Here is a 17,099-nt window from a genome sequence, read left to right as displayed (position 1 = left end):
AGTAAGAAGGTTGAGCAGGAAGGAGGCATTATGACTTTGCTCACGTATTTAAAAAGAATTTCTCAGTTTGGCTGATAAATAAGACATTTGATTAATCCAGGGAAAGAAAAAAATTGTATTCTTTCAATTTTTTCTTAGTTTCAAATTTTATACTGCCCCAAGGCACATTTAACAATTTTCTTCTTCTCTCCTTTTCTCATCTCTGGACTACCTAACACTCTTGACACACTATAAGCTATTCACAAAGCTGTTTCCTAAGGCACAAGTCTGGAGAGAGGTATATTTCATTATCTTTTCTCCTGGACAATGACTTTTTTTTCAGTTACTCTTCTCTAAAACACAAAGGTAAAGGAATATATTTTCCATAGGTCCACTTGTCTGCTTTCATTAGACATGTAAGATTTAGGGTAAGTCTTGATCTAAGCTTAAATGTGGATCTTGGCCTTCTGTAAAAGTGAAAAAAAAATTATTTCAGAAGAGATCACTTTCACGGGAAATGATAGATTACTAACATCTGCCTGAAATTTGCTTACTACAAAGTATATGATTCCATTTTCTATTCTGCAATAATAGCACTACTGGATATGCTACCACATACGCATAGTAACACAAGAGCTTAATTTGGAAAGATTAGTTAACAAATCTAATCCTCTTCTTTAACAGATGAGGAAACTAAAAAGAACAGAGGGGAAGAGTTCTAGCTTAAGGTCATAATCTCCTTACTCCCAATGCAGTCATGGACACTGGTATTGTGCCACTTAGAAAATTTATTCCATGCCCAATTCCAGACAGAATGAATACAAATGGCTTCAAAGAAATTAATACTTAACCTTTTCTAAAAGAATAAACTATTTAACAGGGGATACAGGGGCTAATTACCTCCCTAATGTTACCCTATGGCACAGATGTTGGTGAACTGTGGTCCAGATTTGAAAGAGAAAAACCACAGTGCCTGAGATTAACTACTGCCTTGGAATCTGAGAAAGCCTCAGGTCCTGGTGAGAGACTTCTGTAAGGATTTTAATTTATCTTGAGAGGCAGTGAAAGTAGAAAACATTATCTGATGAGAATAACATCTGATAACAATAATAGCAATTCCCTAAATAGCAACCTAATGCCCTAAAACTTTTTAGATTTTGGATCAGAAGTGTGAAACACATAACCCCCCAGATGCTGAACCAGATTAAAACTGAAATTGGCAAATATTTAACAAAATAAATAAAAATATAATAGAATATAGATGTTTTTATATGATTTTCTAAGTCAAAAGGGTAGGTCTGCAGAGGGGTTATTAGTGATCCTGTTTCAATTTAAGTTGATACTACTTTGGGAGGAAAAATTTTCTAGAGGTCACAAAGAACTCAGGTATATTTTCCTCAAATTAACTAAATATGCATTTGATGCTGAAGTTTCACCTTTAGAACCATGTGTACTAGAGTATACACTAACTTTTATATGAGAATAATTTTATCTTGTGTTTTCATTTATAGAAGACAATTTTTGGCAACCTCAAACACAAGTTATCAAGGTGAATGTGACTTTCAAACCTTACCTAGATTTGACAAAGATTAATATCAAATTATTAATCAGTTTTAAAAAGAACAAAATATAACCACCTTATGCCCCCCCCAAATCTCATTTCTTTAAAGTTCCACAATTTATTATGAAGAGGAAAGGAAGAGGGGAATTAAACTACTTTGTCAGAATGATAACAATATGCAGTTCTTTTTATTCATTAAAAGCTTTTAAAATCTGTTCTTTCCCTGGGAAAGGCTAAAATTTGTCATTAAAAAAGACTATCAATTATATTGAATTATTCAATTATATTGAAATACAGTATCATTTTCTTGGGATTTGATGGTAATTATACTATAAATATCTATTCTGGGAGTTTAATACTCTACACCACAAAAGTTTACCAAGCCCTGGCACCAAAAATCTCACTGTGTAATGTTATTTTATTATTGGATTATATAAGCCAACAATATGTAATTTATCCTACAGCTCTATCCTAAAACTCTCAAGAATACAGAGCAAACTAGATAGTATGGGGAAGAGACAAAGGGACAGTTCATTCCATGAATAAATGCATGGAAAAAAGTACTTATAAATTAGTTTCACACAAAAACTATAGCTCAAGGAATCATTTTTTCATTGGTCAGTCTTTAAAATAAGTATGCTATTTCTTCTCCTTCTCTCCAAATGTAATAAGGTTCTTCATTTAAACTATGAATAATGAGACTAAATGGTACTAGTAAATAAAATAAAAAAAATATCATTCACTAGTTTATTTTTCCATCTGAGCAACCAGCTATTTACACATATGAATTAAAATGGCAATTCTATCACTGTCTGAACTTTAAATGAAAAAAAAAATTTCCTTTCATTAAGGCACATTCAACCTGTAATTTTAAAACAAATTTAAATTTTCTGATGCAGTCATATACAGATTCATTTGACTTGTTTTCTTTTAATGTGTGAGCACCAAAAATATTCAAAATCACTTAATTTGTAAAATGGAAAGACTACAAATTATAGGTGGGAGGAAAAAAAAAACTTTTCAAAAAAGAACTCTTTGGAGATCAGTTTACTGTAAAGAAGACATACACTAACAGTGATTTTTTTTTTAAACTCCTAATACACACAAATATTAATGACTAACAGGCATTCAAAAATAGGACAGGAATCTATGCCATGGTTATTAAATAAATTAAAATGTATATCAGATACAGAAAAATAAAGCAGTTTTCAAAGAATGAAATAATCATCTTCAACATAACACATATGGGATAAAGTGAATGCAGTTAGAAATACAGAACACTGAATATTTTTTCCCCCAATGTACTCATTAGGGAGGGAATTTTTTAAAAGTTTACTTATATACTTTAAATTTGCAACAATAATTTTGCTTTGCCAGACTAAATATTAACATATTGCCTTTTAGCTCTAAAGTAAAAGACCAGGAAAGGAGAAATACTAAATTTCCCTTGTAATATGATTCAAATCCACTTAGGACTTAATGCCAAATAAATTACTATGAATAACCACATAACATATTGTGCTTTTTCCACTTCCACTTACCCTTCCCCAAAAGTTACATGATCACAACAAAATTACAGTTTGGGTGAAATGTAATTTTGAAGATAATGACACAGCTACTGTCATACTTCCTTATTTTATAAACTTGAACATGTAATGGCTTTTTAAAAAATAAAAATCTTTTTTGAAAAAGAAAAAAAGGTAGAATCTGTGCAATGTTAACAGTCACAACAGAACATTTACCAAAGGTACAGTGTTTTGTTACAATAATACTTTGCATTAATGTTCATGTTCTCCACTATAGAACCCATAGCAAAGAAGTCTGGAATGAAAAGGTTAAAAAAAATTTTTTTTTGTTCATCAGAGTTCTATTTCAAGTCACAATTATGCAGGGTTGCTACATAATGTTCAACAAGATGTGTTCAAAGGCAAATATTGATCACATTTTTGTTCAAAAAGCTCAGTCTCTAAGGAGTTCTTTATAAGAAAATCACTTCTAAAATATATCCTTGTGTGGACTTCAAAAATGACCTATCATATTAAAATTTTTAAAAATAAATTAGATAATTAAAAAAGGAGTCTTATCCAGCAGAGCTGGACATCAGGCTGTCCTCACTGAGCCATTGTTATTGCTGCTTTTCCCATAAGTTGGGTCATTTTTTTCTAGCCATAATTCAGCCAACTGCTGTGTAGATCCATATGTTGATGCTTTAGACCCTAAGCACATTTTGTATTGTTTGGGATCAAGATTAGGATCACAAAAGACAGGATGGTGAACATGGACAACTCCAACTTCTTGGCTTCTAAAAGTCTTCAAACCAGCTTGAACCACTTTGTTGAAAAGGTCCACGTCCTCAAGTCCCCAACCTTGAATAGAAACATCAAAGCCACCTACTCTAACAAGATCTCCCTTATAAATACAAGTAATGCCAAACCCATAGTTTCTCCAGAAGCCAGTTTTTTGAGTGAAGGCAAAATGGTTGTCACTGGGAACTGTCCCACTATAAACAATCTTTGGATCATACTGGCTGAAGATGATTGGAAAATATATTTGTTGGCCCAAAACTGTATTTGCTCGACATCGTTGGAGAAACTCTGTAGTAAACACCAGGTCAACATCACAAAAGAACAGCAAAGATTCATTATTAAACTGGGAAGATCCAACTTCAAGAGCCAGAGCTCTTGAGAATTCTCCAGAAACTGGCAAAATCTGCATATCAGCTTTAGGATATTTAATACGATAATCTTTCATCAGTTCTACTTGTTTTGCTTTGTCTGGATTAGAGTCAGAATTGAACAGTAAGACAACAAGCTTGACACTTTGATTTGGAATGAGACATGTCTTTTCAAAATTCCCCATAAATCTTGCAAACATGTCAAATCGTCCAGACAAAGGAATCAAGATATTTATCTTTGTATCTTTGGATTCTTTGTTTTCATTTTTTGATCCAGGAAGCTGAAAAGGAACAAACATCTTCAGAGAATTTGAGAGAAAAGATAAGGATCCAGATTCCTGGTTAATTTTATTGGCCAATTCTTTGGCATCCATTTCTTCATGCTCCATAAACTGGATCTTGCTGAAGGTCTGCTGCAAGTAGGCATGCCTTCTAACAGGAACAGTCATTTTCTTCCCTTTATGTTTTTTATAGAGGAGTAGTAGGTCGAGAATGTATTCAGCCCCATACATAGGATTGACTCTACGATAACCATACTGTATTTCCTTGAAATCGATAATTCGCCCCCTGGTCTTAGCATTTGCATTGATCATTTCCATGACTTGCATAACAATGTCTTCCAAAGCTTCTCTCTGAGAAGAGTCCATCCCTCTCCTGGGGGGCTGACCATCAGTAGCTGAATACAAATATTTTCCAGTAAGAAACTCCCATTCTAAAATCTCCTCACGTTGGCGTGGCTGAAACCTCATAAAAGAAGGTGGAATTCCCAACTGGAGATCTTCTTTGTGAATCTCTGTGTTACTGTATTTGCTCATTAGAACAATTTCTCTGTGGAGTTGTATGGTTCGGTGTCGTAGTTCAGCTATTTTGCGACTCAACATATAGCTGTGAAGTCTATATTGGTAAGGAGGGTTTTTGTTGGGATGTAAAGTTATAGCTCGATGGATTTTGCTATTATGCAGGTCTCGAATATAACCCTTTTTGTTCTGTTCATAGTTCTCATAAAACAGCTGCTGCATCTAATTAAAAAAAGATAAACAAAATTATTATTTTAATATTATATATTTTAAAATTCTGCTCTATTTCAGCAATTCTTGATTTATGCATTAGCTCACTCTAAAGAACCTCAAGAATAACTCATAATGCATAAAAGGCATCGGGGTTCTAACTTGACCAGCTAATAAGAGGATTATGAACAATATTAATAAAAAGCTAATGAAGACAAAGCTGCAAATAATTATTTTTAACAATAGTCTGTATACTTGGTATCCAAAGTTTGTGATCAACATAATACTATAGTCAGCAGTGGAATCTTTAGAAAGTTGCTCTTGAATGTTCCATATGGAGATGAGTACCTGTTGATGTAACACGAAGACATTATCCTTAAGTTAGCATTCTTTTTCTTTTATAAAAAACAAGTTTTTAAAAAATTTTCAAAATGCATGCAAAGATAGTTTTCGACATTCATCCTTGCAAAACATTTGTGTTCCCAATTTTTCTCCCTCTCTTCCCCATCCCCTCTCCTAGACAGCAAATAATACAATATAGGTTAAATTGTGCAATTCTTCTAAACATATTTCCACATTTGTCATGCTGTGAGAGACAAATCAGATAAAAAGGGGAAAAATATGAGAAAGAAAAAAGCAACTAAACAAACAATAACAACAACAAAAAAGGGGGAAATACTATGTTTTCATCCACATTCAATCCTCATAGTTTTTTCTCTGGATGCAGATTACTCATCACAAGTTTTTTGGAATTGCCTTGAATTATCACATTGTTGAGAAGAGCCAAGCTCATCACACTTGATCATCACATAATCTTGTTACTGTGTACAATGTTCTCTTGGTTCTACTCACGTCACTCAGCATCAGTTCATGTAAGTTAAGTTATCATTCTTGAGGCAAATGTTCACCATTAGCTAAAGGATTCAAGGGTTATGCTTCTCAAATTGAGGAAGCAAACAATATGATGCTATTAGTCTACTTTCTTTCTCACTACTCCTTCATGGAACTTTGGCAAAATCTCCAGGATGAGAAAGGGAAGGTATGCTCTTAAAGATTCCCATTCCCTTCCCCAAAGAAACCCATATATTATAACTACTGTCTGTTAGGTCCTCCAATTCCCCCCTCCCCCCAAAAAAAACCTTACATATTGAAGCCATAGCCTCTTTGAAGTGGCAGGCAACAACATACACCTCCTTTAGAGTTTCATGTTATAAGGGTCATATTAAAGGATAAAGAACATGAAGTCAGACTCCTCATAAATTCTTCTTACAAAACAGATTTTAGGAAACACAAATTTGGAGCCAATCTTTTCAAAGAATAAAGTCTAAATAGTTTTGCTTTATTCCTCAGCAAAGTTGAATAATTAAATTAAATAAATATTTAAAATCTATAGAAAATGTAACTAAAATATAAAGTATAAAAAACTGTCACAAATTAAAATAGCTAATTTATATAAGAAAATATAATTGATATTTAAAACTTAAAATTGATGTTCAATAGCAAAATTAAACTTAGCAAAAATGCTAAAGAGATGTAATTTTAGGTATTCTTACTATATTATGATTTTTATGTCACTCTTGAGTTTCCTTTATTTCACAAGTATTTCTGATATCCAAACACAGGTTTCAAGTATTCTAATTACAATGTCTGTATCTGAAAACAATTATATTGGTGACAATTTGGTGGGAAAAAAATTGCAGGCATTTTCATGCAATTTATAGCATAGGCTAGAAATTTAATTATTTCAAAAGAAACCAGAGATAAAAATTTTAGCTCTAATTGCTACTCTCTTTGAACACTACAATTTGAACAATTCTTTAAAACTCTGGCAGCCTGATGGGATGGTAGCCAAATGAAATTTTGTTCAAATTAATTATATTAGGACAGGAAATAAACCCTATAATTTGGCATCTACCTGCTTCAAAATCAAATAATTAGTGCATTATATAATATGCAGTCTTCAATCAGGTACTGAATACTATCTCCTAATCAAACAACACTTTAGTTAACTCTCAATTAGCCACAATAATAGAAAGCATAAAACCCACAAGTTTGAGCCAGAAATTTGTAGGAGTTATTCTTTTTGCCAAAAGTAGTATCTGAGTCCCAAAGTTAGATAATGAGAAAAAGCAGCCAAGGATCTGAGAAGAGCTGGGTGCAGAGTTAGAAAATTTAGTTGGGGTTTTTTCCCTTGGATATTTTATAATATTCATTCTTTACCAATTAAATTTTGGGAGTGAGAAAAGGAGTGACACAATTTTACACAAGAGAGTGCTTTCCTTTAGCTACACCTATTTTTGAAACGGAAACTTTAAAGAAATACTGCTTCAATTCAGGTTCACACTGATTTATTAGTTGTTTAAAAGAAGTTTCATTCAGGATTTAACAAATTAGCATGCTTGATAATAAATTACTATAGTGGAATTTTAGACACGGTATCATTTGGTTAAGGAGATATTTGCTAAGTACATAGAGGGAAATCATTAAATCAATCCTGATTACTATTGTAGCTGGTATGTTTTGTAATCAATGGCCTCTGAAGCTCCTTCTCAGGGGCTAAGACTTTTAAGATTTTAGGTTCTGGTTCATGTTCTAGCACTGGAAGAGTTCACTGAGAAATATTCTACCTCCTCGGTCTCTTTGTCATTTTTCCTTTAAGTATAAAGTTGAATGACAAGAAGTATTGGGTTAAGACAAGAGAAGTAAAATTATGTTTAAAAAAAGCAAAGATCTCATGGATTTCATAAGGCAACAGAAAGAAATGATAGCATTCATTTTCATAATGCTAAAGTTTACCAAGTGTTTTTCTTATAAGAACCCTCTGAAGGGTTCTCTGAAGGAGATAACAGAAGTACCATTATCACTATTTACAAAGGTAGAAACTTAGAGTTTATCAATAAATGACTTGCCCATTGTTGTACAGTAAAAGCTGTAGAATTAATACTGGAAAACAGGTTTTTTGATTCTAAGATTAACCAAGGAAAAAAGGGAATAAAGGAGAGACCCTAATTTTTTGATACAATAGTATAAGAAGGCAGCTGTAAAACCAAGTAAATAGATTTTAGAAGACTGATCCTAATACAAAGATTAAAGTAGCTAGCCCCAAATCTTCTAATATTAGCGGCTCATAATTATTTTATTTTTTTTAATTAAAGCTTTTTATTTTCAAAACATATACATGGATAATTTTTTAACATTGACACTCGTATTCCAAATTTTCCTCCCCTTGTCCCCACCTCCTTCCCTAGATGGCAAATAATCCAATATATGTAAATATATTTATACAATAATCAAGCAGCTCATAATTATTTTTACTTTTCTTAAAGCATTCTTCTCTCAGGTCTGCTGTTGACTCTCCAAATTCACTTCCAAGCTTCTGGAAGATCCTTTGGCATTGGCAAAATGTCCAGGTCAGTCATGCTCACTCCTTTACTCCTCTTTAAGCTCCACTTCTGACTGAATGGCTTTTCCATTCTATCACCACATGGATACCTTTTCCATCTCCTCTTCTACTTTTGAGTCCCTTTTTACATGTTTTCTCATTGAGGGCAGAGATTGTCTTTCTTTTTGCCTGAATTTGTAATCCCAACACTTAGGATAGTGTCTGGAATATTTTATAAATGCCTATGGATTTGACTTGAATAGCACTGGTATTCAGGTAGTTATCCTTCTACATAGGAAGGAACTGAGTATATAAAGTTAGATGGCTTCTCTTGGTCACAAAACCAGTAAGTGACAGAACCAGAAATTAAAATTGGTCTCTTAATTTCAAGTTCATTATTGTTTCCACTATACCATGCTACTTTTATTGTATTCAGATAAGTGGGTTTTCACTATATCAATATAAAAATATTTATAAGTCAGCATGACTAGTAGAAAGAACACTGGCTTGGAAATCAGTATAACTGTATTATATTCCTGGATTTATGTAATTGTTCCAAATGTTTTAGTTGTATAGAAAATACTTCAAAAATCATAAAATGCTATATAAATATAAGCTATTATTATAAAAGAGCTACCTATTTTTCCACCTCACAAAGCTATTCAAAGGATAAAATGAAAATATGAAAGCACCTTGAAAAAGTTCTCAGTATTATGCATATTTAAAGCAAAGGGATGATTTTTTTAAGTTAAAAATTCAAGCTTTTACTAAATGATGAACTGATGTTTTTCAAAGAATTAATTATATAATCTTATTTGTAAGGGACCTCAGATTCCATCTCATACAACCTACACAGGAATATCCTTATATGACAATCCTTTGTGTAAAAACTTCTTATGAAAGTAGAACATAATTACAATAATTTATCTAAGTTTTACAAAGTACTTAAAAGATATCATTTCATTTGATCCTCACAATCCTATGAAATAGGTACTACTATTATAACAATTTTACAAATTAAGAAACTGAGTCTAAAAAGTTAAGAGATTTGTCCAGGTCAGGTAGGTAGTAATTTGTATAGTAATTTTTCTTACAAAACTCAGGGTTTTGAACTCTGCATAGCATTTTATCCATTATTCCAACATTGTTGGCTCTACTGGCTCACAAGAGAGCCTGTTCCATTTTTGGTTCAGCTTAGATGTTAGAAGTTTTAAATCAATACTATATATTCTATCCAACTTCCATGTATTGCTTTCATGTCAGCTGCTGTAATCATCATGTTATCCTTATAAATTATATTATTATTATACCACTATTATATAAAATTATATCACTAGAAGGCCAAGATCTTGGACAATTAAAATGTTGTTTTATGCTATAATATTTAATCCAAGTTAGGACTCCACATTTCTCTTTATTAAATTTAATTCCATTAGATTTGATCCATTCTAAAGAATTGTGGTTGTGGTTCAATAAGAGTAAAAAGAAACATTACCAATGAAAAACCGTTCATAAGAGTAGCATGAAATGAATCATCATGGAATTGTCTGAACAGAAAAGGAAGTGTGTCAGTCATGAAGCAAGACTAAAGCATAATTAATAGATAGCTAGCATTGGTTATCTATGCAATACCAAGAGAAGTAGAGAAAGGACCCTATTCTAAAAGGTGATTTCTTATGAATGATTATTAGGAGGATATGGACAGGAATCATACAGCAACTCTATACCATTAAAAGCACAATGATGAGGATTACAGATCCATGGAAGTATCAAATAACCATATTATAGGGATGTTGTAAAGAAGGTATCCCTAGCAAAATTTTACAGAAATGTATGTTATTCTCTCCTCTCTAGGCTAATTAGAATACCTCTCTATATAAGAATTGTGACTACTACTTTTTTCCCACAAATATTCTCCTCCTTGTTTTGCTGCTCTAGTTTCTCCCAACAATTTATGTTCTTAATATACAACACTGTTTCATTCCCCATTCTATCCCTTTTGAAGACAAAATACTTTCCTAGGGATTGCTGGATTGTACTATCATTCCAAGTCTTGATACTAGCTAAAAGAGTACATTTGCTCTCTTGAGTTAGGCTCTCATATATCTTACTTCTTAACATGACTGCAGAATATATTTATATCAATAGGTAGCTTGTGGTCTTGAGCTTCATTGCTAGCTCCTTTCTTGGTCCCTCATGGTTGACTTTTTACAACAAAACTTCCTGTATTATAGTTGTTACTTTTTCTGTTATTTAGCTTGGTAATCATATGCAGATTGTTTTCTCCCTTTCCCCTTTCCTTTCACTTTATATTCTTTTTAATCAGAGCTGCAAATCTCTAGAAAGTTTACACATTCTTCAAAATATATGTTCAACTTTTGGCCATTCTATACTTTAAACTGTAGTTGAGAAATCCAAATCTTATTCTCACCATTTTCTTAATCAGCTATGCACTTGCTACTTTTTCTTCTCTCTCTTAAAATCTGGTCTACAAATTAGCAGCCATAAAAAACACTACCATCACCGTCTCTAATGTCTTGTCTATGAATTTATAAGTCCTAGCAAAAATTTCTAGGATCTTCCAAGGAAGTCATGTGTCCATCAAGAATCAATAAGTATTTAAGTATCCACCACATGTCAGGCACTCTGGTAGGTCCTGGCGATGTAAATACAAAGAATGAAGTAATTCCAAATTGCAGTGAGTTTATTTTCTAATAGGTGAAACAAGAATATAAATACATACAAATAGATAATTAATGCAAATATATAGAAACAAGCTAAATACAAAGTAGTTTGGGGAGGATACTAATATTTGGGGGGACCAGGAAAGACTTCACTCAGAAGATACTGTGTTTGAATTCCCTTTATGAAAGAAGAAAACATCTGAGACAGAGGTAAGAAGAGGGTGTGTGCTATCGAGGTATGAAGGATGGACAATTCAAAGGCAAGAGATGGAAAATGAACTATCTTGTATAGAAACAAAGAGAACGCCAGACTGGCTGGACTGCCGGGAGCTGGAGGGGGAATAATATCTAATGGCAACAGAGGCTGAGAAGAGGTTATAGGACTTTAAATGCTCTACAAGGTTTGTGCTTTTATCCTAGAAGCAAAAGGAAAGCACTGGAATTGGCTAGTTAAGGGATACTGCATTGTCAGATCCATATTTAAGGAAAATTATTTTGGCAGCAGTGTATAGGATAGACTGGGAGGATAGGAGAGAGACCTGAGTCAGGGAAACAAATTAGCAAATAATCTAGGTAAGACATAATATGAAGGTCTAAATGAAAATGGTAGGTTTCTGAGTGAACAGAAAGGGATACAAGTGACATCATGAAGGTAGAGATGGCATATTTGTCAAGTGAGTAGATGTACACATACAACATGTATGTATGTATGCTTGGGTGAAGAAGAGTTAGGAGGGCAGGATATTATGCTGAGATTATAAACCTGGGAAATTGGAAAGTTGGTGGCAACTTCATTAGAAATGGGGAAGTCTGGAAGAAAAGAGAGTTTGTAGGGAAAGATGAGTTGAGTTCTGAATATGTTGAGTTTAATAAGTCTGTGGGAAATCCAGTTTGAAATGTCCAGTAAATAAATGGTGAAGGACTGAAGATCAGGGGAAGACACTGGGGCTGAATATGCAGATATTTGAATTACATGTAGAGAGACAACAGTTGAGGTTATGGAAAATGATGAAATGACCCAGAGAGTAGAGAAAGTTTTCTTAACTTGGGGTCTGTGAACTTATTAAAAATATTAAAAGTATTTTAATATTTCCTTTATAATGCTTTGTACTTTTATATTCTTTCCGCAGTTAGCTGGTGCAGTGGAGTTCTGGGGCTGAAAGTCAAGAAGACTCATCTTTCCAAGTTCAAATCTGGCCTCACTAGGGGTGTAACCCTGGCCAAATCATTTAGCCCTGCTTGCCTCAGCTTCCTCATTTGTAAAATGAGCTTCATAAGAAAATGGCAAACTGCTCTGGTATTTTTGCCAAGAAAACCCCAAATGGGGTCATGAAGAGTCAGACACTGCTGAAATGACTGAACAGCAACAATCCTTTATGTCTTTAAAAAACACTCTGAGAAAGACCACAGCCTAGGCTTCATCAGACAGCACAAGAGGCCGAGGACGCCCAACAAGTAAAACCCCTGCTGCAGAAGAAGAGGGCCTACGCAACCGAGGCTGAGCCAGAAAGAAAACTGGGACAGGAGGAGCATCAAGAGATGGCAACACAAAAACCCAAAGACCAAGAGAAGCCTCAAGATGGGCCAGGGAGGATGAAGACAGAGAAAGTCATCCAAACTGGAAAGAACAGGGGAGTCAGAAGAGCAGAAATTGGTGGGCGTCATTAGGAATTTCATTACTTGGCAAGAAGCTGGAAACTGAGTGGATGCCCATTAATTGGAGAATGGCTGAATAAGTTATGGTACAGGAATGTTATGGAATATGTGTTCTGTAAGAAATGATCAGCAGGATGATTTCAGAGAGGCCTGGAGAGACTTACATGAACTGATGCTGAATGAAGTGAGTAGACAGGATACAGCAACAAGAAGATTATACAATAATCAATTCTGATCTCTTCAACAATGAGACAATTCAAACCAGTTCCAATGGTCCTGGGATGAAGAGAGCCATCTACACCCAGAGAGAGAACTGTGAGGACTGAGTGTGGATCACAACATAGTATATTCACTCTTTTTGTTGTTGTTTGCTTGCATTTTGTTTTTTTTTCTCATTTTTTTTTCCTTTTTGATTTTTCTTGTGCAGCCCGATAGATAATTGTATAAATATGCATGTATATATTGGATTTAACATTTTTTGCCATATTTAATATATATTGGATTATTTGTCATCTAAGGCAGGGGATGAGAGGAAGTTGGGGGGGGGGGAATGGAACACAAGGCTATACAAGAGTCAACGTTGAAAAATTATCCATGCATCTGTTTTGAAAATAAAGCTTTAATTAAAAAAAAAAAAAAGGAATTTCACTACTATGACTTTTCAAGTAGTGTTAAAATAACCAAAATTTTTTGAAAAAGAGCCATTTGTCAATAATTTTTTAGCAAATACTAGTCCATAATGCCATCACTCTTCACTTAACCTCTTAACCATGAAGTTGCCTCTTCTGGCCACTTGTCGTCATTTTGGCTTTTCTGAATAATTTGACTCTTTGGGCCAACAACTTCTTCCTGGTCTATCTGTATAATACTGCCTCTTCACGTGATTTAATTTACCCCATTTTGCCTCTTCTTTCCTCTTCTTCCAGGATAATGCCTTTTCTACTCCTAGTTTCTTTTATATATCATCACAATAAAGTCAAATTATACCTACATTCTGTAAGTACACTCCTAGCAAAGATATGATTCACAAGAATTAAATATATCATCTTCCCATATAAGGATGTAAATATTTTAACCTTTTAAAAAACATAGTTTTTCCCCTTCTCTTTTCACTTTTTTATGCTTCTCTTCAGTTCTATACTTGAAGACCAAATTTTCTTTTTTTTTTTTTTTAATTTAATAGCCTTTTATTTACAGGTTATATGCATGGGTAACTTTACAGCATTAACAATTGCCAAACCTCTTGTTCCAATTTTTCACCTCTTACCCCCCCCACCCCCTCCCCTAGATGGCAGGATGAACAGTAGATGTTAAATACATTAAAATATAAATTAAATACACAATACGTATACATGACCAAAACATTATTTTGCTGTATAAAAAGAATCAGACTCTGAAATATTGTACAATTAGCTTGTGAAGGAAATCAAAAATGCAGGTGGGCATAAATATAGGGATTGGGAATTCAATGAATGGGATTTTTCCCCTATATTACCAATTCCATTTCTCAAGGAGCTGTTTTTGTTTTTCCATTTGATTAAATCTATTTTTTTAAAGAAGTTTTCTTCAATATTTTTTTCCATTTCATCATATGTAATTTTAAATGAGTTGTTTTTTTCAATTTCTATGTTTCCTTTTCCAAACTCTCCTACAAAGCTCTCATTTCCTCTCCCCATTTTTTGTGACTCTCTTATAAGATTCTTTTTGAATTCTTCCAAGACAGCCTTTTGAGTTGAAGACCAATTCACATCCCTCTTTAAGGCTTTATCTGTAGGCGTTTTGCCTATGGTGTCCTTAGGTTTGAATTCTGTTCTTCCCTGTCTCCATAATAACTATCTATGGTTAGAGCTTTTTTGTTCATTTTTAAAGGTTGAGGTCTGCTCCTAGGGCACAGGGGAGATTGTCTGAGCGTCCTTTACAGGGCAACAGGTGGCTTCATATTGTGCTGGAGCTGCAGAATTCCCCATTGCACTTGGTGGCTCTTGCTAAGTTCCATCCATTATGCTGGGATTCACATCTCACCATTTGCCTTCTGAAGTTGCACTGGAGATCTCACAGCTAGTCTGCTGATTTACTGGCCATCTGAACAAGGACAGAGTAGCCAATCATGTTGTATTTTGGCTCAGAAGCTTCTGCTTTTAGACTCCCCACACAGACCTCCCTGCGCTGTGACTGTGCTGGATCACATTCCCCCCTGCCCAATTGAGACAGACCTTTCCTGAAGTCATTCCAAGATATCTTCTGTTGAAAAATTGTTACACAAATATTTGTGGATTCTGTCAATCCAAAATCCATTCAGAGGCTTGACCTAGTGTTGATTCTGAGGGAAGCCAGGAAGATCTTGGGCAAAGTACTGTTTACTCTCTGCCATCTTGGTTCAATCCCCTGACACATCACTTTCCAATAATTAATAATATACTGATGAAAGGATTTATTAGCTGTAAACATTTTAAATTTTTTGATATGATCAGTCAGACAATAAATATTAAGTGTCTATTAGTGCCAGGCATTGCACTAAGTGCTGGGGATACAAAGAGAGGTTAAAGATGGTCCCTGGTCTCAAGGAATTTGACAATCTAATGAGAAGGCATGAATACAACTCTACATAATCTACACACAGGATAAATTGGAAATAATAAGGAGAAGGAATTATAATTAAGGGGAATCAAGAAAGGCTCCTTGTAAAAGGAGGGATTTTAATTGGGACTTGAAGGAAGTCAAGAGGTAGAGATATAGGGGACAGTGACAATGCCCATATCAGGGAAATGGAAGGTCAAGCTTGAGTGCTGAAAATATAATAAGGTATTTTTATACCTTATTATACACTATTATACACTAGAAAATTGAGGAAGGTTATGAAGAGTTTTGAATAGCAAACAAATGATTTGACATTTGATCCTGGAGATATTAGCCAGTGGAACTGATTAAATGGGAGATAATATGGTTAGACTTAGAAAACTCACTTTAGCAAATGACTGCAGGACAGATAAGAGTGGATGAGGTATTTGTGATAGACAGATCAACTAACAAACTATTACAACATCCCAACTGTTAGGTGATGTGGACTTATACCACAGTAATAGCAGTATCATCGGAGAGAAGAGTGCACACATAAATTGTGATGAAGGGCATGGCAACATTTTGTATGTGGAGGGTGAGAGAATTGTGAGCCTGGACAAATGAAGAAGAGTGGTGCCTTCATTGTAACAGAAAGTGAAAAAGAAGGAAGGATTTGGAGGAATGATGAGTGCATATTTGGACATACTGATATGTCTACAGGACCTCCAGTTTATTTCCATAGACATCTAATAAGCAGTTGGAAAGGCAAGAGAGATTAGGGGATAATCATCATACAATAACTGAACCAAATCAATTAGCACAGACAGAGAAGAGAAGAGGATTCAAGAAAGATCCTTGTGGGACATCCACGCTGAGTGGGAGTAAAGTGAAGGAAGTACCAGTAAAAGAGATTGAGAAGGAGCGCTCAGACAGATGGAATGAGAACCAGGAGGAAGTACCATCCTGAAAACCTAGGGAAAAGAGTGTGAAATGGCGACCAACAGCATCAAAGGCTGCAGAGGTCAAGAGAGATGAGGACTGAGAAAAACAGATTTGGTAATTAGGAAATCATTATGTTATGTAACTTATATAACTTTGGAGACAGTTTTGGCTGAATGATGAGAACTGAAGCTAGACTGTAGAGTTAAGAGAATGAGAAGAAAGGGGGGAAAAAGGTCCCTATTACATAGACAGTCTTCTTAAGAGTTTTAGCCACAAAATGTAGTAGAGATAAAGTATTAAGATGGAGATAGAAGGAACAAGTGAGGATTCCTCTCCCTCCCACTTAATAACATATTATTTTTTTCCAATTTCACATAAAGATAATTTTTGACATTCATTTTTATAAGATATTGAGTTCCAAATTTTTCTCCCTCTCTTTCTCTCTCCTCTCCCTACCTCCCTGAGAAAGGTAGCAATATGATATAGGTTATACATACAATCATGTTAAACATATTTATATGTTAATCATGTTGTGAAAGAAAAAACAGAACAAAAGAGAAAACACACACACACACACACACACATAGTAATCCTCCTCATCCCCCCAGCCAAAAGTGAAAATAGTATGCTTTAATCTGCATTCAGACTCCATAGT

At 34.2% G+C, this 17,099-nt stretch overlaps 1 protein-coding gene across 1 annotated transcript in view; it reads right to left on the bottom strand.

Annotated features, from left to right (window-relative positions):
* Positions 1-1,933: 1,933 nt before the first annotated feature.
* CHSY1 (chondroitin sulfate synthase 1) overlaps positions 1,934-17,099 on the bottom strand; it is an 82,124-nt gene continuing 66,958 nt past the window's right edge. Inside the window, exon 3 of the mRNA XM_003755597.4 lies at positions 1,934-5,233. Within this exon, the coding sequence (XP_003755645.2) occupies positions 3,641-5,233 (1,593 nt within the window). The 3' untranslated portion in view covers positions 1,934-3,640. The remainder of the gene's footprint in view (positions 5,234-17,099) is intronic.

This window comes from Sarcophilus harrisii, chromosome 2 (genome assembly GCF_902635505.1).
Source record: "Sarcophilus harrisii chromosome 2, mSarHar1.11, whole genome shotgun sequence".
Taxonomy (NCBI): Eukaryota; Metazoa; Chordata; class Mammalia; order Dasyuromorphia; family Dasyuridae; genus Sarcophilus; species Sarcophilus harrisii.
The sequence above is the reverse complement of the archived record's forward strand: the minus strand, read 5'-3'. Positions and strand labels throughout refer to the sequence as shown.